This window comes from Pogonomyrmex barbatus, unplaced genomic scaffold (genome assembly GCF_055798465.1).
Source record: "Pogonomyrmex barbatus isolate J1 unplaced genomic scaffold, ASM5579846v1 scaffold8, whole genome shotgun sequence".
In the NCBI taxonomy this organism is placed as follows: domain Eukaryota; kingdom Metazoa; phylum Arthropoda; class Insecta; order Hymenoptera; family Formicidae; genus Pogonomyrmex; species Pogonomyrmex barbatus.
The window spans coordinates 6,240,836-6,267,734 of NW_028297182.1; the positions used below are offsets into that span (position 1 = coordinate 6,240,836).

A 26,899-nucleotide genomic window follows, 5' to 3' on the forward strand; every position below is an offset into this window, starting at 1 on the left:
TTAAAACGGTTCTCGGTTCGTTCAAAACAGATAGAAACTCCTTCGCTTTTGATCCCGCCGCTTTCGCTTCGTTGACGACAGCTTGCACGGCTCTTATTCAATTAATTCATATCTCCCATGCGACGCGAGCGATAATTTTTTTTCTCGCCAAAAACGGAGAAAAAAATCCATGACAAAACAACGATACTAATTTTTGCAAGAAAGTAATAAACTATTTGATGAAGCGTTTCTCTTTCTTGCGAATTTTTTACGCTTGGATATAAATATCCGTGACATCGCGTTATGGAATCATAGCGAAGAATAAATTGAAAACAGCCAAGCTAGAAATCGTGAAAAACAATCTTCGTATATCGCAGCGAATTTAATAAAAAATACTCACTACACGCATTCCTCCATTTTCCATAATTTTTTTGCAGGAGAAGGACGTTCTTCCGCGAGCTATCGTAAACGGTTTTCCTCACGGTGCAGTAATTTTGCACATCCTTTTACGCGCACGACTCACTCCGAGCGACTCACACGGAGGCTACGTATCTCGTACTTACTCGCAAACGTTCTCATACCTTTGCCGATCTCCTCCTGTTTCCTAGAAGTATCGAGTGCTCCTCCACCGCTGTCATCATCCTCGTCGTTGTCGTCGTTTCCACTTCTGCGGCACCGTTGGAAAACGCCGAAGATACGCGTTATTTCAGGCGGACGGGGCGCTTCCCCCCCCCCTCCTCCTCCTCCTCCACTTCGTCCTTCGCTTCGTTCTCCGCTTCTTTCTTCACTTGTTCTTCCTACGGCGACGGGAGCGGGATTTCGAAGAGGGCGAGTGGAGCGACCGCCGGCCGTCGCCGCCCGGCTTTTACGGCTATCTATCGAAGCATTTCGTACGTGGACTGGATACGGTGGTGGATTTTCTCCAGGGTCCTCCGTTTGGCCCGGTTGCACCACCGCGCGCTGCGACTACGAATTCCTCCGGAACGAGACTCCCCCTCCTCGTTTCGCCGTGGTGGGCCGAGCGCGAAATGTGCTAGCCGCCCGCTTCTGTTTGAAGAGGGAATTTTACAGTCGAGTACATCTGATGCAAGACGCGCAGTTCACTGTCCGACTGTCTCAGACGAGCCTCGCGAGGAAAACCGCCCTTCGAAAGTCGCCAACGGTTACTTCCCGCTGAAGCGATTTCAAAATCGCATTCGCACAAGCGGATAATCGAAGCGCCAGTGGTTAAAAATGCTTGGGACGCGATTTTATTTTAAAAATTAATATTTTATCGCTCGAAAACGATCGTCGAAAATATGTTTCTCTCAAATTCCAGTGAGTTATGTTGGACGTTTTAATATTCCGTGATAAGCGCTGACACATACAGATCTTAAATCTCGTTTCTCTCCGCGACCGCGAATGTGTGGAGGAGCTCTCGCTCTTAATCTCGCGCTTATATTTATCTATTCTCCAATAAAAGGAAGTGCCACCGAGGCGGCATTAAAGCCGGGAGCTCATTAACGCAGCGAAAGAAAAGAACGAGCGGCCCGACGACCCTAGCCATTGTCACGACGTGAAGCTATTGCTATGGGAATTTCATGGATTCTCTGCGGCCGTCGCGAATAATGTCCCGATCGTTCCACTGATTTAACACCGGTGGGAGGCAAAGGGGAAGCGAGAGGACCGAGGAGGGACGACGAAGCGCGATTGGATATTCTCTCTAAACGGCGAGACTTGACCGCACTTTAGATTCTGCCGCCAAGTTTTCACGAGTCCTTCGTGAAACTATTTGTTCTCAACATTCTGCACCGTTGAAACAGTTACAAAACATTCGCAGTAATATCTCTCCGATTTTATCTCGCGGACATATATAGTTTAAAATAAAATAAGCGTGTTTGCTTTATGTAAGTTTTCTTTAAAAGTTTTCTTTAAAAATATATGAAATTGACAGGAAATTAACGGACATTTGATTTTTGCTACAGAAATTATTATAAAAGAAATAGCTTTAAACGAAAACTAAAGTAAAGGAATTAAAAATAATTTCTGAACATTCATATATATCATTCATATATATTTTATATGATAAAGCTTAATTTTCTTCGGAAAATTGATCGCTTCTATTGACAAGCTCGCGCTTCGTCAGAATCTCGACGAAGAACGAAGTGAGGGTAGGTAAATATCAACGATAAAACACGCGAGGATGTGATTGAGGAAAGTACTCCCTAATGCCTCCTGCAGATATCTCCAAGATATCTTAAGCCATTAGAGATCCTCTCGCATTACTCATCGTTCTTTCGCGTTCGCGCGCGTATGCATTATTCCGTCCTAACTATGTAGCCCCGACGGGGAAACAAAAAAACTGTCATATAAACCGCGCCCTCTCTCCTGCTGATGCCGAGGGTGACGGCGAGAAAATGGAGAGACGGTGTGAAAAGCTACCGCGACGACTACGACGACTACGACGATGACGACGACGACGACGACGACATCGTCGACATCGGTGGCGGCGTCGGCGGGCGTCGCTTTTGTCCGTCCTCGGGACGAGCTCACGCAGGCATGACGTTAATCGACGAGACGAGCCTCGAAAGCGTTTGAGAGGGTAAACGCGGTTAAGCCGCCGTTGGAAATTCCTTCACGTTCCACCATCTCCTTGACTTACCGGCGAATTTGCTAATCGGCGTATCATCGTAAATGTCATGTCACGTAAAAGTCACGCGGTCGTTCACGTTGTGCACCGCGCTCTGAACGTTCTTCACGGGAAATGTCATCGTGCAGACGTGCACGACGCTGTACGAAAGATTGAAAAAAAAGAAAGATAATTAAAAAGTATCCTCTAATCTAAAAGATTGGCGTCGTACGTCAAGAAGAATAAATTTATAGTAACATTGGATGATTTTTTTAATAATCGAGCAAAAGGAAATTCTCGATTCCGTGAGCGTGATGTTCGTAATATAAATATCCATAACTTAGGAATATGCAAATTAATTACGAAATATAGATACAAAATTTATTGCGTGAAAATAGAAAGATATACACAAATAGTTGTAATAAAGAAAAATACGATTTTTTTTTTATTGGTTTTATGTGGATAGCCTGCGTTGTGAGTAAGGAGGAATATCGCGTTAAATAAATATTTTGACAGATTACAACGGGGGCTAGTCTGGGCATACCCATGGGTACACGAGCAACTGTCGACCTAATTTTCCCCTAAATGTTTCCGGAGATTACATCGGTTCGCCATTGTATGCCGCGTACGGCGACGTGATCTCTCAATGGAACCCCATAAGCCTCTCGGCAAAACGGATACCCGATTTACATTGGTTTCTCAGTGACGTATTACGATTATTGCGCGAATACTTTTGTAATAATTTTTTTGCACGTCGAATTCGTTTCCCCATGCACGAAATATAGCATATGAAGAAGAAACTCATTATACGTCGCAAAACTCGCAGAATACGAATTTAAAATATTTTCGACTTGCGCGGTTACGCGTTTTCGGGATTATTTATTTACCTTTGTATGACGAACATCTCCGTATTTCATAGAGTTCGCGGGGCCGTAATTTTTTTCTCTTTGCGCCGCGAATGAAAGAAACAAACGATGCTGCAAGTGCGTAAAATGAAGAAAAATCGTTAGCAAAATGCGGCGCGATAATGACGTCGTTTGGCGCGCTGGCGGCATTTTCATTTGATGCCTCCGCAGGTTCCTTTCTGCATATGCTGTATTAGAGTTTACTCGTTCGCCATCTTTTTTCCCTCTTGTCTCTTTCCCTCGCCGTTTTTCGTTCCCAATATCATCTTTCTCTCTCGACGTCCTCAAACGTACTTGCACGCTGCCGAAAACCCTCTCTCTCTCTCTCTCTCTCTCTCTCTCTCTCTCTCTCTCTCTCTCTCTCTCTCTCTCTCTTTTTCATCCGAAAAGAACTTGAGTGGCACGCCACTTCAGATTCTGAAGCACACAGAACCGGCCTCCCTCGCACACAATAATAACGATTCCACCCGCACACCTGCTCGAGGCCCTGACTGCTGGACCAATCTTCGAACATGGCCCGACCCATATTCTTATTTTCATAACAAGGCCAAATAAGCCACGCACCTGCAACTCCCCCGAACGTTGTGCTCTTCACCATTTCCCTCCTGTATCGATATTTTTCGCATTGCGTCTAGATTGTCATGGAAAATATAGAAGTATCATTGCCGCCGCGAGAATATTTTCCCATGCGAAGTTCATTGCTACACAAAATTTATATACTTTTTCCATAGATATTAACGACGTAGATTCTTTGTGGCAGTGAGTCGAATGTAAATCTATAGGATACATTTTTCCAATCCATTTAACGATACTCGATAAGTAAACTTATTTCTCCGTGAATATTAATGATTCACTTTTCGAGTACGTCTTGTAAAATACCGTTTGGGATTAATAATTTCCGCGCAGATGTATTTTTTTACAATGTTTAACTAGGAATCTGCTGGCTGTTCCTGCAAATATCAACGATGGTGATTTGTTTTACGATGTAACGACACGTTAAATGTGCTTCGCGATTTAATAGTGTATCCCGTGCCTTATTTGCATCGGACGTAGATCCCTGTGTAGATCGACGGCCGCTGCCGCATTATTCCCACAGCTGATCATTCCGATACGTAGATCTAATTATGTCACAGCCCCCATGGGCATCGGTGCTCCCATGGGAACAAGCGGTGCGCGACCACAATGCCAACCAACCAGTCGATGTCATTGTGCACTTGGTACGATTGTGCTGTACGCCTCTGTTAAAGGGGCCCTCGCGGCGCCTTATTTCCTGGTGGCACATGCGCGTCGACCCCCGGCCTACGTCTACGTTCCTTGGGCCGGACCCTTCCCGCATTTTTCGGTAATAACCGTCGAAAAAACGAGGGGGCCCCCGCGGACGATGTGCCGAGGATTCGAGAAATCTCCCCCCCTCCCCCCCCCCCCCCGTGCGTCGATCGCGCGATTAAGCTTCCTCCCTTTTTTTTTTTTTCCTTCTCGAACATAAATCGCGCGGATTACGCGATCGAACACATGTTCCTTGATATTGTTGCCGCGAGTTCGTTTATTTAACGGAAATATATTTGTGAGCGGTGTCACCGAATTTCTTCAAATTCTCCGATCGGAAGATGATGACGTTCGAGCGGGGCAGGAATTCAGCGAATGAATCTTTAAAATTCGCATGCGCTTTCCCGTTAATACGTTTGATCTAAGAGAAGTAAACTCAATATTCTAAAAATAAAAAAATCTACGAAGTAAAAAACGGCCTAAGGATTTAAAGATCTTCATTATCTATTCATGTCTCATAACTTTTGAGAATCCTTTCCTATACAATTTTCTTAATAATGGATTTTGTTGAGCAAGCAAATTCTTTGATGACTTTATCAACAAATCTAATTGCATATTATAAGAAATATAAAGAAAAAACTCGTATACATTTGAGTAATATGCTTTCAATATATTTCATATACATCAGCACACATCGAAAATAGGATCTCTTCTCTCCTTTATCGAAGGGATTACGGGTGTCTGTTCATTGTTGTTAATACATATTGAGATACCGGATCTATGCAGTCATGATTTACTCGCCGGACACGCGAGCGAGGGGACGGCTACGGTAGTAACGGAGAGTTGCCCGCGGAGCAGTCTGGGCCTCCTGGTACACCGCGCTCCCAGAGAGAAGCAGCGGCTCTGACAGACTCGTTGGCGCGGAATAACGCGTTTACGGGGGCTCTTTGTCCAGTCCGCTTTGGGCCACGGCGGCCGTCTCGTGCGGCTGCCGCCGCCGCCGCCGCCACCGCCGCCGCCGCCGCCGCCGCCGCACCGCGCCGATCTCCCCGATCTGTTTCCCGACCTTCCAGTATATAGCCGGCCTCCAGGTAATTGGATAATTCGACCCGGAAAGAGGAGCCCCTCCACTTGCCAGGAAGCGCTCACCTTTCCGGCGCAGAGCAGCGCCTCGACTCGCGCCGCGGGGTATCAGAGCGCTCGCTTGTCGAACAATACGGCCAACAGTTGCTCGCATAATGACGGCATTATTCTTCGATTTGTACGTGTAATCGAGACACTTTATGCAGCGAGCTTTAAGTCTCGCGCGCGCGAGGCCTCTTATTTAATTTGAAAGGTGATACCGAGATATTAATACTATTGCTTTTTTAACTTTTAATATTGAAAATGATATTAAAATATTAATTAATTTATTTTTTTGCATTTAAAAAATGTTTGTGCGATTAACAGATAAGACGTTTTATTGATTGTGGGACACTTGATGCTCGCAATAAATTATACACTCAATTTATTCGGTATTGTCGAGTATTTGCCACCTCGTAAATAGACACCTATGACCAATCGCCAAGTCGAAATCTCGTTAGCGTCTTAAAAGATGTGTGTGTGTGTGTGTGTGTGTGCGCGCGCGTGTGTGTGTGTGTGTGTATGCTAACGGTATTGCGGCACAGAATCATCGACGATCCTTTGACCTGGAACAAGATCCCGCATCTGTTCCCGAAGTCGATCTTTCCTCCTCGATACAAATCGGTGATCGAGGATGAATCGAGTTGTCAATGGACGGCCATTAATAACGCTAATAACTGTCGGGAGCACGTTTTTGGGAAAAAAAGGTTGTGCCGGCAACAGTGACAGAGAAAAAGAAAGAGCGAGAAAGAAAGAGAGAGAGAGAGAGAGGGAGGAAAAGAGAGAAAGAAACGAAAAAAAATGAAGAGGAGGGGGAATAGAAGAGGAGTCGCTGCAGGTCAAAGGTACGCGGCAGATTGGCTGCAAACAACGACACAACAAATACTCGAGTCCTTATTGTGCGCCTGCTACTCGGCGCACAGCACGGTGTATCTGTGCTGTTCGCGATACTCCCCGGCTACGGAAAAGCGGACCGCACCCCGTCAAGGTAAGGGTCTCCTCACTTTTTCAAAACATGTCCGCAACAATGAGGCCATTATGATGATCGTAGCCGGTCGCATTCATACGATGCTCCCGCTTCTCCTTCTGCACTCTCTCGCGGTTTTCTCCGCCTCTACCTGACGGTCAGTTGTGTTGTAAACTGACCCTCGTCATGTCGGCCGTGGCGTCTCAATACTACGGTGACGAGCGAGAGACGAGCTTGAAGGTAGAAGGAAAAAGAAAGAAGCGAAAAGAGAGAGAGAGAGAGAGAGAGAGAGAGAGAGAGAGAGAGAGAGAGAGATATCAAGAATTTTATCGTCGAACGATTTCATCGACAAAATAGACGCTGTCGTCCACGATGATGCACACAACTTTCCGCATTGTACGAGCAGCGTTATGGTGAAGAGCAGACAGCCACCTCCAGGCAACTTGTTGGTGCTTTCTGGAGTAACCCACTGTATCGATGAGATCTAGTGATAAATTAGCTCGAGAGCGTATCATTGACACCGTAAAGTCCACGGAGGACTTCATCGTGCGTTCCTATTCTTTACTCTTGTTGGGATAAACTCACTCGTGAGTTTATATTTCTTACGATTGCGAGTTTTCTTTTGTACAATTTAGATTTGTAGAATAAAAAAATCATGAGCAAAGAATACGTTCTGAGTTACAATTAAAAAAACATATTATGTTATATATTTTTATTTTTGTATATTTATATAAAAGTATTCAGAGTTAAAAAAATTTAATAAATTATAAATTATTATAAAGAATTATTATTATAAAGAATATAAAAAATTTAACATCTTATTTAACACGTTCCAGTGCCATGCTAATTTAAAAATAAATATGATTGTCAATCACGTCGGTAATTCACGCGATATATTATTATATTTATATTTATTAAATAATTATGTTTCAAATAATAAAAAGCTAAAAATAATTGTTATAAAGGAAAAGTAATCCACGATATCAATATTGCAATATACGTCATAATTATATACCGATAAATGATATTAGAAAATATTTTATGACATTATATCTTTTTATAATTAAAATATTAAACAGCTTGAACGAAAAATATAACGTGACTCATCAGTGATCATGCGATATAAAAATATTAATCAAATATTAAGCAACTGTATTATAGAGATGACAACAAAACTCTTTTTGATACTTCTACATCAATTTAATCGTAATAAATAAAAATTAGATCCATATTGTGAAGATTCGTATTCACAACCTCTAAGTAGTCCCTAAGTTGACGTGAAACGACACTTCGATGTGATCGAACAGATATTCCGTTTCTTCATCTTTTCGAGGGTTCGCCTCTCGATGGTGGCGAAACATCATGCCGAGCGCGAAACACTCGAGCCCAAGTGGGCATCTTCTCGACACCTTTCTCCCCAAAGTTGAGAAGCTTGAAACGGTATCGAAGGGTGTCCCGCGTTTTCTCCTCCGTTCATTCATCCCTTCTCCCCGGAAGCGCATCTCCGCGGAGATGATTGAGATACTTTGACGAGCATCACCGCCGACGGGGCTCTAGGAACCGATTTTAACTGTCACCCTGTAAGCGTTTGTCGTCGCACTTTGAGGGACTCTATACCGACCGCACGATAGACTGTCGCTTGTTCTCAACTCTACAACTTCTGCGGAACTCGATACAATGACGCATAATGACCCGCGACAATGGCTACGATGGAGGAGCTTGCGAACCGACGAATGGGGTTTCCACGTTGAACCAAATTCGATCGATCCGTGTCATTGATATACAAATTTGTCACGTTAAATGGATGGGAAACGTCCCAAATTTGACTTTTGAACTATTGCGTAAGTCTCAAAACTATTCCCCCTCTATATTGTTACATTTAATTGAGGATTTTCCTATGAGTCGAATACTTTAACGCGTGAAAAAATCGATTTTTCATCTGTTGCTTACAAAATTAGCTTTACAGAATTTTACAGAATGTATTATTTATTTTTGTTTCCTTGTAATATTAATAACGTTATGTCCAATTTAAATAATTCAGCGATTTGCTTAAGAAACATTTGGTAGTATGAAAAAGACAAACCACTTTATAATACAACAATTTTACGTAGACTTTACCTTTAAACGACGTCAAAAGTTTATGAAAGAAAACTATAAAAACTATATTTCGCGATGGTATTGCGTAACGTTAAGATCACCGTAACATTGGTACACGAGACGTAGAAGAGAGAGTGACGAGGCAATGACCCATTTGAGTGAGTCAGGATCAAATCAAAGTAGAATATCGAATACTTTATTCTGTTGTGAGAAATCAGGACGGAGCGAGTCTCGTGTCGAAGAAGCCGGCAACCTCCGGCGAGCCGGTGCTCGTCGTAATTGATTACGTCACGATGCCGAGAGGGGGACCACCCCGGAGAACAAGAAGGGAAAGGAGAGGCGGCTATATAAGTCGAACGGGGTGGAAGAAGTCGGACGGATGATGAATGTGCTGTCTGAGCCGTCGCGTCAGCGAGGCTCTGTTGCCCGTTTGTAAACGAGCTCCCCATTTTTTCGCGGCTACGCGCTGCCAAAAGTATCAAACTGTCTGCGCACGTTTGAAAACACTTCGCTCATCGATCCTCGATTAGCGAGCGAATCTCGCTGACCACTCGCGAGACATTAGATTTTCTAACATCGCGCATATCTTTCTTTTATACGCCGCCCTGAAGGAAATATAAAAAAGAATGGACATAAATAGTGTCACTAAAAATTGTTACGCGTCGAGATGTGTACACACATGAGAAGTTATTCCTCAGTAGCTGTGTGTGAAGTATCATCATAATGAGCTTCATCGATATACCTATATTGAGTTTGTTAGCACAGAGCGCGTCCTTGATCTATCCATAGATTCTGATCCAGTCATAGATTCTATATATATGGTATATATATATATATATATATATATATATATATATATATATATATATGCTACGCGATAAAACGACGTGATACGCAGTTTCAAAGCCGGCCTATTTCCATCTAATTGTAACAGACACATACGCGAGAGTTGTTTGCACACATTTCGTTTCGTTGTTGTTCTGACGAACGTAACGATAGAAAAGCAGATTTCGGTAACGATGTGTAAATTGATGGGCTTCTTCTATGTGCTTTTTTTTTATACGTGTAAAGATTCAATCTGATGTTTTGAATGCGATAAGCGAAAAAGGAGTCTATGAAAAATTATTGCTCTTGACAATCCATCTCTTATGTATAATCATTTTCTTTCTCCTGCAGTTTATAATGTGATATACATGTGTGTGTGTGTGTGTGTGTGTGTGTGTGTGTGTGTGTGTGTGTGTGTGTGTGTGTGTGTGTGTGTGTGTGTGTGTGTGTGTGTGTGTGTGTATGCAAAAAAAGTTGGTTGCAAAAAAAGATATTAATAATTTATATTAAAGATTTATATGACAACGACGTCCCTTCGGTAATCTACTCTTCCGAAAAAATTCGGAAAAAATTCCGCGCGCAATGGATGATGCATCAGGGAAAAGGGTGTTAGGGCCAGAAAGCGAGAAGGGATCAAGGGACGGCTAATGAAGTCCTAATAAACGGCGCCGAGGTTCAGACAGGCGCGGCACCCTTCCGACTTGATATTTAATACAAACGTTACAATATCAAAACACGTCCTCTGAACTCCGAATGCCCACTTGAGCGCACCCCCCTTGGTCGCGCGCGCGCGCGCGGTTAATACCTAAAGGCTGCCTAAAGGTGTAAGTATCGCGCGCGCCCCTGTCGTTGCACTCCGGCTCTATAATACGAACGAGCACACACGCACATCCCCCGGGATACGCGCTCAATCGTCTACGGAGAGTCGACGAGGAGGCTAACTGTAATTCCAACTGTTCTCGTGCTCGCGCACACAATGGCCCAGCGGACGACGCGAGAGAAATAGGGGGAGGGAGAGGGGAGAAAGCAGAAACTAGTACCCTCTAAAGACGTGCCAGTTATTTGCGCGAGTTATTATCGCTCGTTAAGAGCCGGCATTTGAGAAGCGCGTTTAACAATTTACTCTCGCGTTTCCCTTGCCACCCCCTCGGCCGGTCCGGCGCGGCGCGGCGCGGCGCTCGCCCTTCTTTTCAGACTCCATTTGTTTCTTTAATTCACTGCTTCGCTTTTTGCCCGCCGATTTGCGAGCCTCGCGCGGTATTGTCGGCGGATTCCTCCCAACTGAGCGAGAATTTTATCGCTTTCAACGCTTCTGCATTCCTTACATCCGTTTTTATGCGGATCTAATAGAGAGAGGGAAAACAAGTGGCTGACTTATTAAAACGCCTTCATTAATTCGTGAATTATGTCACGATAGATGTGTTTACACACACACACACGCGCGCGCGCGCGCGCGCGCGCGCGCACACACACACACGACGTGCGTGCACGTGCGAGTGGAGTAGACTCTTTTGAACGTGGAAGGGCCCATTCATGACGGACGCGCATAGATACTCGCGAGAAATGGCTCCGCGATTCTCGCGCCAGGCCCATTTTCGAAAGTCAATCGAGCGTGAGCCCCTTTTCGTCGATCGCGTACGCTCGTAAATCTCCCTTATAACCCTCCGGGTGTGTGCTGGCCGACGCGTCGAATTAGCGTCGATGAGAAATTTTTGACAACCTTCAATGTTGCCTTCCCCTAACGTATCTTCTCTACACGATCGAAGGTCTCTACATCGACGCACGAAATATATTTCATTTTTTAGTTTCCATCACGGTGTAATTCCTAAAGATAGTTTTTCATGTTTTATATCTATTTGAAAAGTCGGTGAAAAGCTTCAACACGTAAAAATAATTCTATATACTGTAGAATATATGGATAAAAAAGAATTTAATGTTTTGCGCTGCAATTATTAATGAGTAACCAGACTTATTTCAGTGATTTATATGACAATTAAAAAGTCATAATTTTATACGTTTTTATTTCTAGAAAATTACTTTTTTAAAATTATTTAATTAATATTATCAAAATTTAAAATTAATATACAATATTTATGTATTTTTTAAATTATTTCTAACACATACAGAAATTAAAATTATAATTTTACGCTTATAAAAATTATCACAATATTATAATTATTATTAATGAGATTATTCTCATCTTCCATTTTCATATACAATCCAAATAAAAGTGTATATCGATTACGAGGATAATATATTTTTTTCATTTCATTGAAATCTGAAAATGTAACGTACTAAATAATATATTTTTTTATACACAAAAATTTTACTTTTTCTACAGCCTTTTTGTACATTTTTCCGAAAATACGCATTCTTGTATTTATTATCTGTGTTACTATGATATCTACAACTTATTTCTAATACGCGCTTCGTTTCTAAACTTATCCTTGAAGATGACAAAAATTCTAGAAAAATTAGGGCGTGGCGTACCACCTCGAGTGTCATCTTCGGCCGTGGCTTTCGCGCGCGGCAGTCGCGGGAATATAAAATATCTCGCGCGAGGGAACACACACCGCCCTAGCGTTCCTCTCGAGTGTCCCACACCGGCGTGTGTGCCTGCCTTGTCACTGGCACAATGAGTCGAAGATTATCTACGATGGGATTCGCTGACGTTACGACGCTCACGGCCAACCCCCTGTACTCGTCCTCCGTCCCTCCGTCGCTCCCTTCCCGCCGAGTCAGGGAAAAAAAGAAAGAGCCCGCCGCTGCAGTCTTCTTCTCTCCTCTCGGGTTTCCGGGGTGAGTCTCTGGACGAGAGGAGGGAAAATACATGATCTATGGCGACAGCGGTATTGTTCGCCGAAATACGAAAAAGTCTCTGGAGGCGGTGGAGCGTTTGAATTTTCCACACCCCTTACGCGAACGTCGCAACCGGGAGAAAGAGAGAGAGAGAGAGACAATAATTTGATAAAAAAAAAATAGTTTGTTGTTACCGTAACTTGTTGCTGTTATCCCGCAATTTGTTGTTACCTAATCATTGAAAGTGTAGCCGATTAATTGAAAAATAATCATATAACCCTCGTCGTTTCGCAGGGCACAGCGGGGTGAACCAGCTGGGAGGTGTCTTCGTCGGCGGTCGGCCGCTTCCGGACTCGACGCGGCAAAAGATCGTCGAGCTCGCGCATTCGGGCGCACGGCCATGCGACATCTCCAGAATATTGCAGGTCAGCAACGGCTGTGTCTCCAAGATCCTGGGCAGGTTGGTTGCAATATTGCTTGCTTCGTCCTTCGTCCAATGACGTTTCCTCCGTCAATCAGATACCACCGTACATTCTCTAAGCGGATGAAACTATTACACCGTACTCCATCGATTAAAAAAATTTATCTCAAATTGTGTAATTTTACACAATATGCATATCTCTCTATTTCGTATAGATCAAACTAAACATAGCTTTTGTAAAATCTGAGAATTAAAAGAGTATTATGCAACATTACAACGAAGCCTGATCTAATACTAATTTAAAAGAAAAATACAAATGTGTCAATCAAACATATCATACTGAGAAAAAAGTTGTTAACTTGATTAATGAATGTGTTTAATCGTAGTGATTTTTTAAATTCATACTTATTATACATTTAAATTAGATGTGCATAATGTTAAGAAAATATTTTTGTGAATTAAATATTTGCTTGACAGTCCGCAATTGCCGTATGTCAAAGGATATTTTTTTAAATCAACAGTTTTTTTTCTCGATATATATTTGATACTATATTCAGTATTTGTTGCATAAGAGGCAATCAAGATATATATTGCTCGATAATAACAGAGAGCTCTATTCTATTGTTCAATTCTATTTACAGCTCTATTTTCATTTAGTCTATAAAATGATGGCTACGGTTAAAAGGAGAGGTGGTATAATGCGTTTTATGCTCAATGATGAGCGTTTTCACATATTCCTACCGTATTGTACCGCAAATTATTATTGTTGTAGGTACTATGAGACCGGATCTATAAGGCCCAGAGCCATCGGCGGCAGTAAACCGCGCGTGGCAACGGCGGAGGTAGTCAGTAAGATCTCGCTCTACAAAAGTGAGTGCCCGTCCATCTTCGCGTGGGAGATCCGAGATCGCTTGTTGCAGGAGGGCGTATGCACGAACGACAACATCCCAAGTGTAAGTGCGGCCTCCGTTCCGTCCGATCATATAATTCTCTCTCTTACTCTTATTTCCCGAACAAAAGGATAATCAATAAATCTTTTTTGCTGTCACTATCGTAGACTGTCACCATCATAGTCAATTGATCATTATTTTAGATAAAATTAAATAATTGAAAATATTTGACTGACTACCCCCCCCCCCCCTAAATAAGTTGATTTTTTTGTAAAAAAGAAAACGAGCAGCTATTTTCTTTTTTATTATAAACAAAACGTGAAAACTAATTTTTTATGTTATGTTAATATGCTGTTTTTATGTTAATATGCTGAAAAAGAGCTATAGTAGTTTTGCTTAAAATTCCTTTCTGATATAAAAAAAACACGTGTCTTTTTATCGACGTATATTGACATGAGTATCTAAAACGGTGAATGAGGATGGAACGAAGAAAGTTCACTGAACATCAAACCTTCGTTAATTCGCGCAGTTAAAGCGCATGTTAATCGATTATAGTCTGACATTAAATAATAGAAATTTTCGCGGCGGCGGCGGTGGCGATGGCGGTGGCGGTGGCGGTGGCGGTGGCGGTGGCGGTGGCGACAACAATACAAAGCGCGTCGCAAAACAGTCGTAATGGAGCCTGACTTTCGGCACGGCGGGTGGAGGTTGTAAACGCGCAGGCGTATTGTCAACGGGGGCTTTGTCTACTCACACAAAACAGGACCGCATTTACATAGATAGCGCGAGTCACGCAGGAAGGGGGATGGAAATCAGTTTTCCGTGGGGTTGGCGGCTGGTTGTACCGAGGATGTTTATGCGAGCCGATGGACTCGGGCGGGCGCGCGCGACCAGGACGATGTACAAACTCCTCCCCTTGTCGCGGCGCGACCGATGTTGTTAACACGAGGCGGTTAATCGCGCAAACGAATGACGGACGATTTGGCGTTAACCGGTTCCGCCCCGACGACTCGTTGGCTCCCCCAACATGACGAGTCGTGTTCTTCTCTATCTCGCAATCGCGCGAACCGATAGACACCTCGTGTCTATCATTGAAGTATCGTGTCTCTGATTGATTATAACATGCTAACATGGACAAATTATCTCAGTAATATATATTTCTTCTTTTTAATAATTTTCAAATATGATGGGGATCAAATAGAAATTTTTTTTCGCTACTTATCGCATTGAATACATAGAATTGCTAATTTCTTTTAGAAGGATAAAAAAAAGAGTAAAGAGAAACAGAATAAAGCAACTTCACGGGAAATTGGATTGGAAAGATGAAGTGTCCTTATTCCCAATTGCATCTCTGAAATTCAATTCGTTAATCTGTAATCAGTTATAATTTAGGAGTTACCCATAGTTGAATATCTTTGTTAAGAAAAATGTATCCAAATACGTGGAAAAATGTATCAAAATATCTGGACACTAGTAAACCCACGGGAAATTCCGGTCTAAGCATCTAAGCAGAAACATGCGCGTTTGACAACGGCCGAAAAATATCCCGACCGAAAAAGGACACAACGTATATCGATTCCTACAGAATCAATTAAGAGATTGCTCGAGGATGGGCGACGCGCGGATCAAAAGGAAATTTCCTAACGTCTTTCTTTTTTTATTTTTTCTTCTTCGACCTGGAAAGAAGGACCTACTCATCCCCGTGTACACCGGCACGTTCTCGACGGCAGGGTTGGTTCTTCCCGTATACAGCACGGTACCGCCGTTGCCATGGATATTTGCATGCGTCCAATAAACGGTGGCTAAGGGGCTCTCGACTCGCTTAGGGTAAAAAGCGAAAGAGGGTCGCTAAATTCTACCCTCCCCCTCCCACGTCGTCCTGCGCCGCCTTTCCTCGTCCTCCTGCCGCGTCTCCTTCGTCCTCGTCTTCCCTTTTCGGAGAGCTGGTTGACTTGCTCCCTCGCGCCTTCGTAATAGCGTTGAGGTGTACACGAGTCACCCTCACGGAGAGACTACGGAAGAAAGTCTTTGCGGAGAGAAGAGGTGGTAGAAGGAGAGAAAAGATGACAGTCGAATCGAAAGAATATTCTTATCGACGTGAGAAAAAAATGGCAAAACCGTTATGTGAAAGAAAGCCTGTCGAGAGTTCATCCGTCAGCTTTTTTGGCGCACATCCTTTTTATTAAATCCCGAAAATTTTAGTATCTACGTCAAAGAAGATAAATTAAAGTGGTTTCTTTGAAATAATTTTCGTAAAAGTTTGCGATAATTTTTAATATAACTTCATTAAAAGTTTTCCATAATATTGTATCTAACCAAAACTTAAATATCAATAATTATTTTTATTATTATTTTAAATAAGATAATAATGAAAATATTAATAGGCTAGATAGAAAAGGAGAAAATTAAAAATTTATTAACTAAAATTAGAAAAGTTTTTCTAAAAAAGTGAAAACTTTTTTTAAAGAGGAAAAAATTAATTTTACATTCTGAGAAGAAAATTGTCTTTTTTCTAAATCTCTTACTTTCTCTCTTTGATATAAATTTATATCACATTCTTCATTCATTAAAATTCTCCATTCATTAAAATTGTTAAATATAGTATTTAACTCTGCAGTCTTGGAATGATTTTATGTATTAAAGACATGTTTTAAAACAATACGTCTTTTGTCTTAATTTATTTTTGAAACGTTATCCTATCAATTTCGAAATCGTAATCTTTTCATGTTGATAAAAAGAAAATTGAATGAAAGATGATGGAGAAGCGGAAAGGACGATCAATTTAATATTAAACAACAAGTGTGTTTTACGGCAAGTCGACAAAGGAGCCGCGTGACTTTTAAGCGGTAACGAGACGCCGACGCAAACAACGACGTCACAGAATTTCGCGTTTTAACAAATTACAGGAGCCTGCGGACTCCGGCGCGCGCCTCCGGGGCGTTGGAGGATCAAAGCCGGCGCGTAATCCCGGCCGCGTTTGAGCATCCTGCGAGCGCTTCTGAACTTGTTGTGGGCAAGATTAACGTTTCTTTAATGGCCCGTGTAATATTCCATTACGTACAGTTCGCTCGAGAATTATTGCTCCCACGTTGAGGTGGTACGCGGCGTCGAACGGGCGAAAACGACGAGCAGTCAAAGAGAATTCCGCTTACGCGTTCGAGGTCTTCTGAAACTTTGTCGTTTTTCATCGTTTCGAAGTGGGTTAACGTCTCATTATAACGAAATATTTTAAAATGAGATCGAGTGAAGTTTCAAGAACCGTATTGCCTGAAAAATATAATCGCAATTTTAACTCTTACGATAATTTACAAAAACATCTATTTTTTTAATCTTGAGAAAGATATACACGACGTTCGTTTGTCTCTGAAATATTAAATATATTACAATGCAAATATTTTTTTCATGCTATTTGTGTCATCGTGTCATCTTTCTAAAATAATTTTCTTAAAGTTAATTAGAGCAATTTTTAGCAAGAATCCTCTCTCGTAATAGCTCCGAAACCAGTTTTCGCGCTGCGTAGCGTAGTAATGTTACAGGAGTGCATAGAATTTTCCCAACTGTCGTCACGTTCGAAGACTTTTGACCAGAATCCATTTCTTGAACGAAAGTACTCGAAGATCCCTCGACTTTTCTCCGATGGGGAGTGAAATAACTCGCGAACGGGATTGATTCGAAAACGTTTCTACTCATTTTCTCTGGTTCGCCTGTACGTGTCCATCCGTATGCGTGTGGTAGACGATGGAAGACCTCGGTTCGATGAGGGAGGGAGAAGGGGGGGGGAAAGGAAAGAGAGAGAAAGAGAAAGAGAATGAGAGGAGGTACGAGCGGAACGAAGGAACGTATTCTAGGCAAGCCGTGGTGATTGGGGGAAATTTCATTATTCTCAGACATTACCCCCGTTATTGTAATGCCATCAAATTGGATACGCTTCGTACACCCTGCGGAACGAGCGAATATCTCGAGCTTCTTCCTCTCGCGCGTCTCCTTTCTCCTCCTTCCGCTTCCTTCGCAAAGACGCCGCATCGGAATGAAATGCGCTCTGTTGTGGACTTCTTCACTTTACCCCCCCCCCCCCCCCCGCTAACAACTTTACTCGATATATGTGTCTTGTCCGATTTAGTTAAGCAGAATCGGAAGACATACACTTCACGTGTTTCAAACTTCCTGCTTGCATTCGGCTCTTTGCAGAATATAACATGACATTCTTATCAAAATATTAGTTCTGGTTAGAAATTTTTAAAAATTTTATTTCTTTGCTTACTATATATTACGTGTTGAAGACAACACGCATTTGCAATAAATCCCCTATTCACCACATCACACAATTTTTTATCATGATAAGCACTTTTCATGGTATCATCTTTACGTTAATGATTTTTTTCTACGTTTTGTGTTATTTGTAATTTTAATTATGTATCTATAATAATAAAATACATTTTTTATTTTTTAGTTTTCATTGTGATTTAAATGCATATATGATATTAATTTTAAGTCATTGAGGTTTTTTTTCGATGATATTTTATTCGATCATTTTCAAATCTTTGACAATCTGGAAGAAATACCGCGCGTTTTTTCTATCCCAGCTATGAATATTGGGATGGCCAGATTAAATGGATTACGTGGGAGCAACAGTTTTGCGTGTGCGAAATTGTATGGGCGACCGATCGCATTCGTCCTCTTTCGCAGGAAAGTCGAACGCGCGCAGAATTGCCGAATCGAGCCAATGGCTCGACAAACCAGTAAAGCCCGCAGGACGCGGAGACGGATTCGAAACGTCCTGCGGAGTCCCCGCTATCCGTTTCGTCCGTGGAATACCGTTTCGGTCCCTGCCGGATTTGAATCTGGCACCCGGCGTGGCGGACGCGTTATTGGTTTACTCGCGCCACTGGCTCCGGGATGCCGACAGTGATTCTCATTCGAAAACGGGATTTACATGTCGCGCCTGCATTCGGCGATTCGAAAAACGTAAGTCATTTCTTTCAGTTACCATTGATTTTCGCAAGAAAATAAAATTGTCAAGTCGAGCTTGACTTGTTTATTATTTTTGCAAATTTTTTTTACGTGTACTTTCTAGAGGAGGAATTCTAGAAGAGAACATTCTTTTTGGAAGATTTGACGATTATGCGAAATTATTAATAGTGCTAGTGAAAAAGGCTAAACGAAAAAGATTGTACGATTGTACGATTTCGCGACATATTTTTGAAAAAGCAAAAAATCCTTTCAAAGTGTAATACAGAAGCATCACTGCGAGACGAGATTACATTCGTTGAACCGGCCAGCGCGGCCATGCGCGTCCATACCAAGAGCTGACGTTGACATCTCACCCCCATCGGGCATCTCCATATTACAGCGTGCATCTTTCTTACAACATAAGAAATCGGTGTTTTGGTTTCATAATCAGCTTACTATAGCTCGCTCCAGATTATTAAAATTGATAAAGGCATATATAATTTTCAAATATCGAAATACAATAATTAGAAACACGTTTTGAAAATATAGACAAGTTTAAGTATAAAGTTTATTTGTTAATAATAGTTCAATTAATACGAAGCCAAATTAATTATTAATTCGCACTTTAATAAAAATATTAATTAGTGATCGTATTTACGAATATTGAAATAATATATTTATGTATTATAACGTATAAATTATGCCAGCTTCGAATATCATCTAAGTATCATTCTATTTAGAAGACAGCATTTGTTAATAATGAGATTTTTTTTCCACAAACAATTTTAATTCTCGAATTTATGGCGATTTTTGCGAAGCCACCAATTCAATTTATCTGGCGTTCATTTTTGGGAAAAGTGCGTCTCGATGACAACATTCGTCATCCGCGGAGAACCCGCTGTCAAGCGAGAGGAGCGCCGCTGCCGCCGACGAGATTACATTTGTCGAGGTAGCCAGCACCGTCGTTCCGGCTGGTTCCAGGCAGTCCGATCCGGTAGCGGCGGGGGCGAGGAAGGAGAAGGGGTGGTTGGATGTCAATGCCGCACCGCCGCCACCGCCACCCCAACCCTTTTGGTACGCGAAATCGCGCGATATACAGGCCCTCGCGTCCCATTCCACCGACCCAAGGGTGGAAAATCACGGGTAGCACGAGAGACTCGGGATGGAAGGGGGCGGGGGAGGGGGTGGGGGCGAAAGGGGAGAGACGATGAGGCGTGGGATGGCACGGTTTCCCGAGCGGTGGCCGAGCGTGTTTCTGTAATTAATAGTCACTGACCACCGACGGACGGATCGAGAATCGAGTTTACAACGCAGTATCCGCGTGTTGGAGCGAATCGGACGATTGTTTAAGCGAGTGGCCATCTCTGCGACGTTTCCCTCTTGGTTACGTATACGCCACACCACCTGCGTATTCGAAGAGCATAGGACGCTCTTGATTGAACATACTCTACCGGTATGTGGCTCGCTGCTCCATGTCGCGAACGAAAACTATGCTCGAGAGATCGATCAGTCCGCTACCACGTGTGCGAGCGCGAGAAAGTATATATCGAGCGAGATAAGGAAATAAATTTGTTGATTTAACACAGAAGTTAAACTATACAATAAATTTTTGTGCACACATTTACCCTATTTCATTACGAAGAGCACGAGTCTATGGACATAGGAAATTAATTCTGCGGCGATACCGACCTCTCCTGCCAACGCCGACGGGTCGGGTGATTAAAAGGAATGTCGGTTCGCGCGAGGAAAAAAAAGACTTCAGCAGCGGGAAGGATTCATTCTCGGCGGGAGGAGAAACGCGGAAAGGTAACAGGCATCGAGAAAGAACAGAGAACAGGGGGTGAAAGGGAAAAGAAGGAGCATTTGAGGGACGAGGAGTCGAGGGAGAGAAAGAGAGAGGGAGAGGGGGAGAGAGAGAGAGAGAGAGAGAGAGGGAGAGAGAGAGAGAGAGAGAGAGAGAAGAGAGAGAGGAGAGAGAGAGAGAGAGAGAGAGAGAGAGAGAGTGAGAGAGAGAGAGAGAGGAGAGAGAGAGAGGAGAGAGAGAGAGAGAGAGAGAGAGAGAGAGGAGAGAGAGAGAGAGAGAGAGAGAGGAGAGAGAGAGAGAGAGAGAGAGAGAGAGAGGAGAGAGAGAGAGAGAGTGAGAGAGGAGAGAGAGAGAGAGAGAGAGAGAGAGAGAGAGAGAGAAGAGACGGAGGGTGGAAGTTAGTGGCGCTCGGTGAGAAATACATAATGCAGTAGCCGGACGTCTCCGACACCCCCTAACTCACCCTTCTCCGGGGCGAAGAAGAGAGGGCCGCCGCCGCTATCGCGAGAAAGAGAGAGAGTTGTAGAGACCGGGGTGAGAGTAGGGGGTTGGCCACGGCGACGTCACTGGCGGCGTAGATGGTAGTGTAGGTGTAGGAAGGAGCAGGACGAGAGACCAAAGGGGGGGTTTGGCGGTGCGCGCGAGAGTACGAAGGGGTGCATTGATTTACGCGGCCGGGGTAAGGCAAGGGTGTCTCCAAGGCGGACGTGCAGGGGCCAACAATTCACTCGCCTCGGGTTCCAGGAACCATCCATTACTTTGGTTCTTCCACCACCGTCCCTTGAGCTGTCTCCCCCCGGCATTGTTGCGGTTACTTACCGCGTCCATCGAGAACGTAGCCATTGTCACGGCGAAGTCGCGTGGCTCGCTGGCCTCTGCTAAACGCCGCTTGCATCCCGATATGACGTCACAGTGGATGTTGATTCAATCAACACAAATTAGATTTTGTGATGATATCTTTTTTTATAGATGAATGTAATCATGTTTTTTTTCTCTCTTGGATGAAACAGCGTTTGTATGTGTAAAAAGTTGAAATCTCGTGTGAAAATCGTGTGAAAAGTTAATATCTCTTTAATACATCGGCTGATGTAGCAGATAACGTGTTAAATACGTGTTCAATAAATTAATTAAAATAAGATTATAAAAAATTACCAAAAAGTTAACGGGCTTGGAGAGATAAAGATTAAATGTTTGGATCAACGCCAAGAATACAATCAATCCTCGCCTGTAAGTGATTTATTTCATCGAATTTAATTATACGCTCATACCAGCACTTTAATCTCTCTCTCTCTCTCTCTTTCTCTCTGGCATGTACAGTTAAAAAAAGAATAAGATCTATCTTATTATTTACAATAATCTTTATCTGTTGCATGCCAACGCAATAAATGTCAAATAGGAAGGCTGTTCCATTCTTGACGACAGATGAGTCGAAAAGTATGGATAAAGAAGAAGAGAGAAAGACAGGGAGGGAATTCCTAGAGGCGAGGGAATGACTCTGTCGAAGCAGTTAACATCATTTTAGCCGATGACTGCTCTCGCAACCCTACACCATGCTCCGTCCATGGCTGTTCGAGTTCATCCACCGTGCACCGGCTGTCCCGTTCGATCAGGACGATCGGCGATCTTACCGGGCTCGGCGTTTCACCGTCGTTATCATTGCCCCGCGTGAATGACGCTCATGTATGTGGACTACACACGGCTCGGTCGAAGGATATCGACTTTCAGCCTCCCTCGGCCTCGATTGTCTTCCGCGCCGTGTCCTCTGCGTCGGTGACTATCGGACGCTGAAATCTCCGAGTGGCCGAGTTCCCTTTTTTTTCAGAACTGGTGCGCGAGTCTCGCCGCCCAGTTTACTCGACTCGGCTCTCGTCTTTTTCCCGTCTCTCCGACGCAATCACGATATCCCCGCGAGCGTTAGATTCCTTCGTTATTCTTTTGCACCGCGCTTCTCTTTACATGCTGTGCCTCTCGAATACGATCGTATCCACCATCTGATCGATCATCGTCCCTTTCGCATTCACCGTCAAGATCGCGCGGACAGTTTCGGAGTCGGTCCTTCGTTCGATCGGTGCTCTGGTATAGTCGTCGATTCGTTAAGCGTTTGTGACGTCATGACGAAATTTATCGAATCTACAATACTGCTTTTTCGCGAATAATCGCTACTTGATGTCGTAGAATAAAATTAAAAGAGCTATTTAAGATACCATAGATACCATAGATACCATTAAGGTACTATAGATAATTGCCACATTTAATCGTTCGTGTATCTCTCTTTAGTTTTTACATAAAACGCTCGTTGGTGTTGTTCAAACGCGTGGCAGGTTTGTTAAACGTTGGCGCACGTGGCAACCTCTTTGCAAACCTGAGATATTCCCCTTTGCCGCACTTCCATGGCACATAACTAACGTTCGCCAGTCATAACTATGATGCGCAAAAGTTTGAGGAAGCAGAACGGTGTTACCGTTACTGTACTACTGGGTGCTTTGTCGTCGTATTTGTCCGAGAGGCAATAACGCACGACGCGTGGCATCCACACCACCCCCGTGCTATCCGAGGGGACCCCCGGTGTGCTGCTAAATACTGAGTGCTCCCTCTTAGACGAGTGCTACCGAGCGGCGGTGAGTCGTCCCTTCGCCGCCTTCGAGGTAGCCCTTATATCGAGAGAAAGAGAGGAACCCTTGGCCGTTCCAGATTAAAAGCTGTGATTATACGTAGCATCAGATATCTCTTCTCCTGCCCCATCGCCTCCCCTCCCCCCTCCTCATCCGACTTTCTACCCTGTGCTTCTTTCTCCCCTTCATTACTTCTGTCCTTTTTCCGCCGTCGCCGTATTTTGAAACACGCCACCCAGCCTCTTCCTCTTTCTCTCTGTCTCTCCTTTTCCGTTTCGCTCTCTCCACGGCTCTTTCTGTTTAAATTGCGAATACCGCGCGTTCCTCTCGGCTTCTATTTAAATGTAATTTGTATCTTGCCCGCGCTACCATTCGACTCCTTTCTCTCCTTTCTCCGTTCATCTCGCTCTCGGTGTGCACGTGACCGCCTATGCACCGAGCATACGACCGAGAATTAATGGCTATAAATTTTATTACATAGTAATTCCTATAAAATAATATATCGCATGATTAATATGTAATTACGATTTTTTCTTGTAAAACCGATACCCTTTTTTTCATCAAGGTACATACAATCGTGATTTTTAGTAAATTGCAATTTTCGTTGCAGCTGTATCTAGTTTCCCCTTCTTAATTTCTCATTCGCTCATAGTCTTACCTTGCGCTAACCTTCCGTTACTCTTCTCTTCCTCTTTGGACCGATAATAGTTCCACCACACTGCTAGAATACGAGATCTGCTAGATCCACGATGTGGGGCTAGGGACCGCACCAAGTTTCTTGGCGGTCCACGCGATAAATCAAACCAACTGTGATAACTTCTGGAATAATGGCTCGCGAGATAACGATACACCGGAATCGTCTCCATCATCTGGAATTAGCTCGGATACTTTCGCGCCTCGTTCGCACGTTTTATGCTGTTCCTACTATGACTCCTAACTTTTGATTTAGAAGGTAATAATAATTACATCTTCCGCCGTTAATTACAAATTTTAATTTAAATTGTTACTATCTGTATAATTACCGCGTTCCTCGTGAAGTAGTGAATTTGGAATGTTCAAAAAAATGCCTAAATTTTTACGTATAGATAACTTAGCTTTCTTCTTATTCTGTTCAGCGATTTTTATAATTAACATAACTTTTATTAACATAATTTTTATAAATAACATCGAATTTTTAAGTTTCTATATAAGAGAAAAATGGAAGAAAATTTATCAAAATATTTGATATGCAATAATATATTTTATTTTAATACATTTTATATAAAGTTTACAAATTATTGAATAATTATCAAACTTTTCTAAACTCTAAGTAATAAAAATAATAAGTACTAAGTAATAAAGTATAATAAAATGAAATAAAAAACGAGATAGATTGTAGAAACGTAATCGAGAGGATATACAAACTGATCTATTATTCGCCCCGACGAATGAAGGTGCGACTTGAATATTTCGAGTTATCAGATCGAATTAACTGGGGCCCCGCTAGCGCTGTCACAGACGTGCATAATAGAGATGTCAGCCTCTACGATCGCCCTCTCCCCCCCGCCTCCCCTCCCCTCTCTCGTGCATATAGTTTTTTTTCATCGTCTCCGATCCTGATCCCAGCAGAATTTCCCACGCGAACTGGGGTGGTGACTCTTTGTACGAGAACGTCGCGCTATTGCAAAGGGAGCAAAATTTATACCAGTTTATACCAGAGATCCCCGTATCGACGCGTGGCGCGCCTGTTACCGCACTTTTTCAGATCTCCGAATTGGTCACGATCGTAATTGCGAATAATCGCCGAGAAATTGCGCGCCGCGCTGCTTTCTTTTCTACAGCCAACGCCGTTGTGCCTCCGAATGTCGCATTGATTCCAGAAGAGAGGAGGGAGATTTCGAAGCTTACATGATCCGCTCTCATGATTGTTCCCTTATGTTTTGTTTTAGTATTTTTTTTTTTATTATTTACTGTGTATAAATTTACTACAACCTTGATTTATAAAACTTTTATTTACTATAAAAATTTTAAATGAAATTTCTTAAAAATCTTCCAGTCTTTTTCGATCAAGACGGGCAAAAATTTGGCAAACTGTTTGACCAAAATTTTGTCTAAAGTGGTGGCCACAGAAGGGAAGGTAAACGTAACGTGTGTGGTGTAACATGAGTGGCGTTACTTCAATACGGGAAGTACAGAACCCGTGATTTCGAAGCTCCCATCCCTTGATCGACCCAGAGGGGTGACTTAATGACAGGTTATGGCATTTTGCTCACTTTCGAGTCGCGCACACGTTATTTACGCGGGATGTCAGCACGTGCCGAAGTGTCCTCGCACCCCCGCAACTCCCATTTCAAATATCAAACACGCGCATTTGCGCGCAAAGATATAATGTGCGAGTAATATGTAAGCCCCGATTAATGCGCCGTGTCAATAGAGGCTATAGATTTCCACAGTGCCCATCTCCATCTCCGTTTACATTCACATTCAAAGCGGATTATCGCGGATTTAATTCATCGCGGTACTCTTCGCTATAAAATCTCGTCGTGTCAGCGTCGAGAATACGAGCGGGAAATATAATCAGTTTGCGTAGCATTAGCGTGACGCTTGAAAACTTATTAACGACGTTTCGGAGATTACGATATCATCGATTGATCGTTTGAAGAATCATAAAACGTTACCGGATTTTGTTATTTTTTTCTTTGGAAAGAAAATTTTTTTACTTCTAAATGTGACAAAGTGAAAAGTGATAAGTTCAGAAAATTTGTTTTTCTTTATCATTTTGTTATCATTTAACTTTTACACGAAGAGAACAATTTTGCTAACAAATCAAAAATTTGGCCAGACACAAATCTGAAAATAATTTTATTAGACATAGAAATTATTATATAGGAAATGCTTAAATAATAATAATGGCGCAAAAATGGTTGAAAATCTTGTAGCAATCAATTTGAATGTTGTACGAAATAATTTTGAAAGCTCAATAAATATTATTTTCAAATTTATTTCTAGTCAAATTTTTAGATTCACTAGTGTTCTTTTCTGTGCAGCATGAATAGAGTATTTATCAAATTACTATAATTTATTTCTCATATCTATAATATTTTTCTCATATTGTTCAAAAAAGATAAAAGGATCGCGCTTCTTTCAACGTATTTAAGATTAACACAGCACATTTGTGTCTCCTCCGGAGTATATACTTTTTGACTTTTGAATAAGTTTTATGAAGTGCTGCCGATTACGCGTGTCGAATCGCCCGGCCATTATTTCCAGGATGTTTTCGCGATAATAAAGCCGTGCTGTACGGCGGGCTCGTTCGCACCCCCCAGGATAACGGAAGTAGTCTGAATGGAGAGAGGAAAAGAGAAAGTCGTGCGCACCCTTCGTGTTCTTCCGCTCTCTTCACGGTTAACACCCTCGGCTCGTACATACATATGAACGAGCCCGGGCAGGAAATACGCGACTACCGCGAATAAGCACTCGTAAAAATTGCAGCCAAGCTCTCAGTTTCGTCGCGCGCATCCTCTTTGCGTTAAGAGACAACGCGCATGTTGTTATGCTCCACGTTGTGTAACGTGATATCACGACAGGACGATTAAAAATCTCGCTTGCTTGCGCGTGCGCGCGCGCACGCATTCGACAAACAGTATTAAAATCAAATTTTACACAACGTAACCA

The 26,899-nt window shown here is 42.7% G+C and overlaps 1 protein-coding gene across 1 annotated transcript in view; it reads left to right on the forward strand.

Annotated features, from left to right (window-relative positions):
• The first annotated feature begins 5,531 nt into the window (after positions 1–5,531).
• Positions 5,532–26,899, forward strand: part of LOC105424612 (paired box protein Pax-6) — a 65,192-nt gene continuing 43,824 nt past the window's right edge. Inside the window, 7 exon segments of the mRNA XM_089084156.1 lie at positions 5,532–5,569; positions 5,571–5,697; positions 5,699–5,755; positions 5,758–5,805; positions 5,807–5,849; positions 12,863–13,028; positions 13,762–13,942. Of these exon segments, the coding sequence (XP_088940282.1) occupies positions 5,547–5,569; positions 5,571–5,697; positions 5,699–5,755; positions 5,758–5,805; positions 5,807–5,849; positions 12,863–13,028; positions 13,762–13,942 (645 nt within the window). The 5' untranslated portion in view covers positions 5,532–5,546.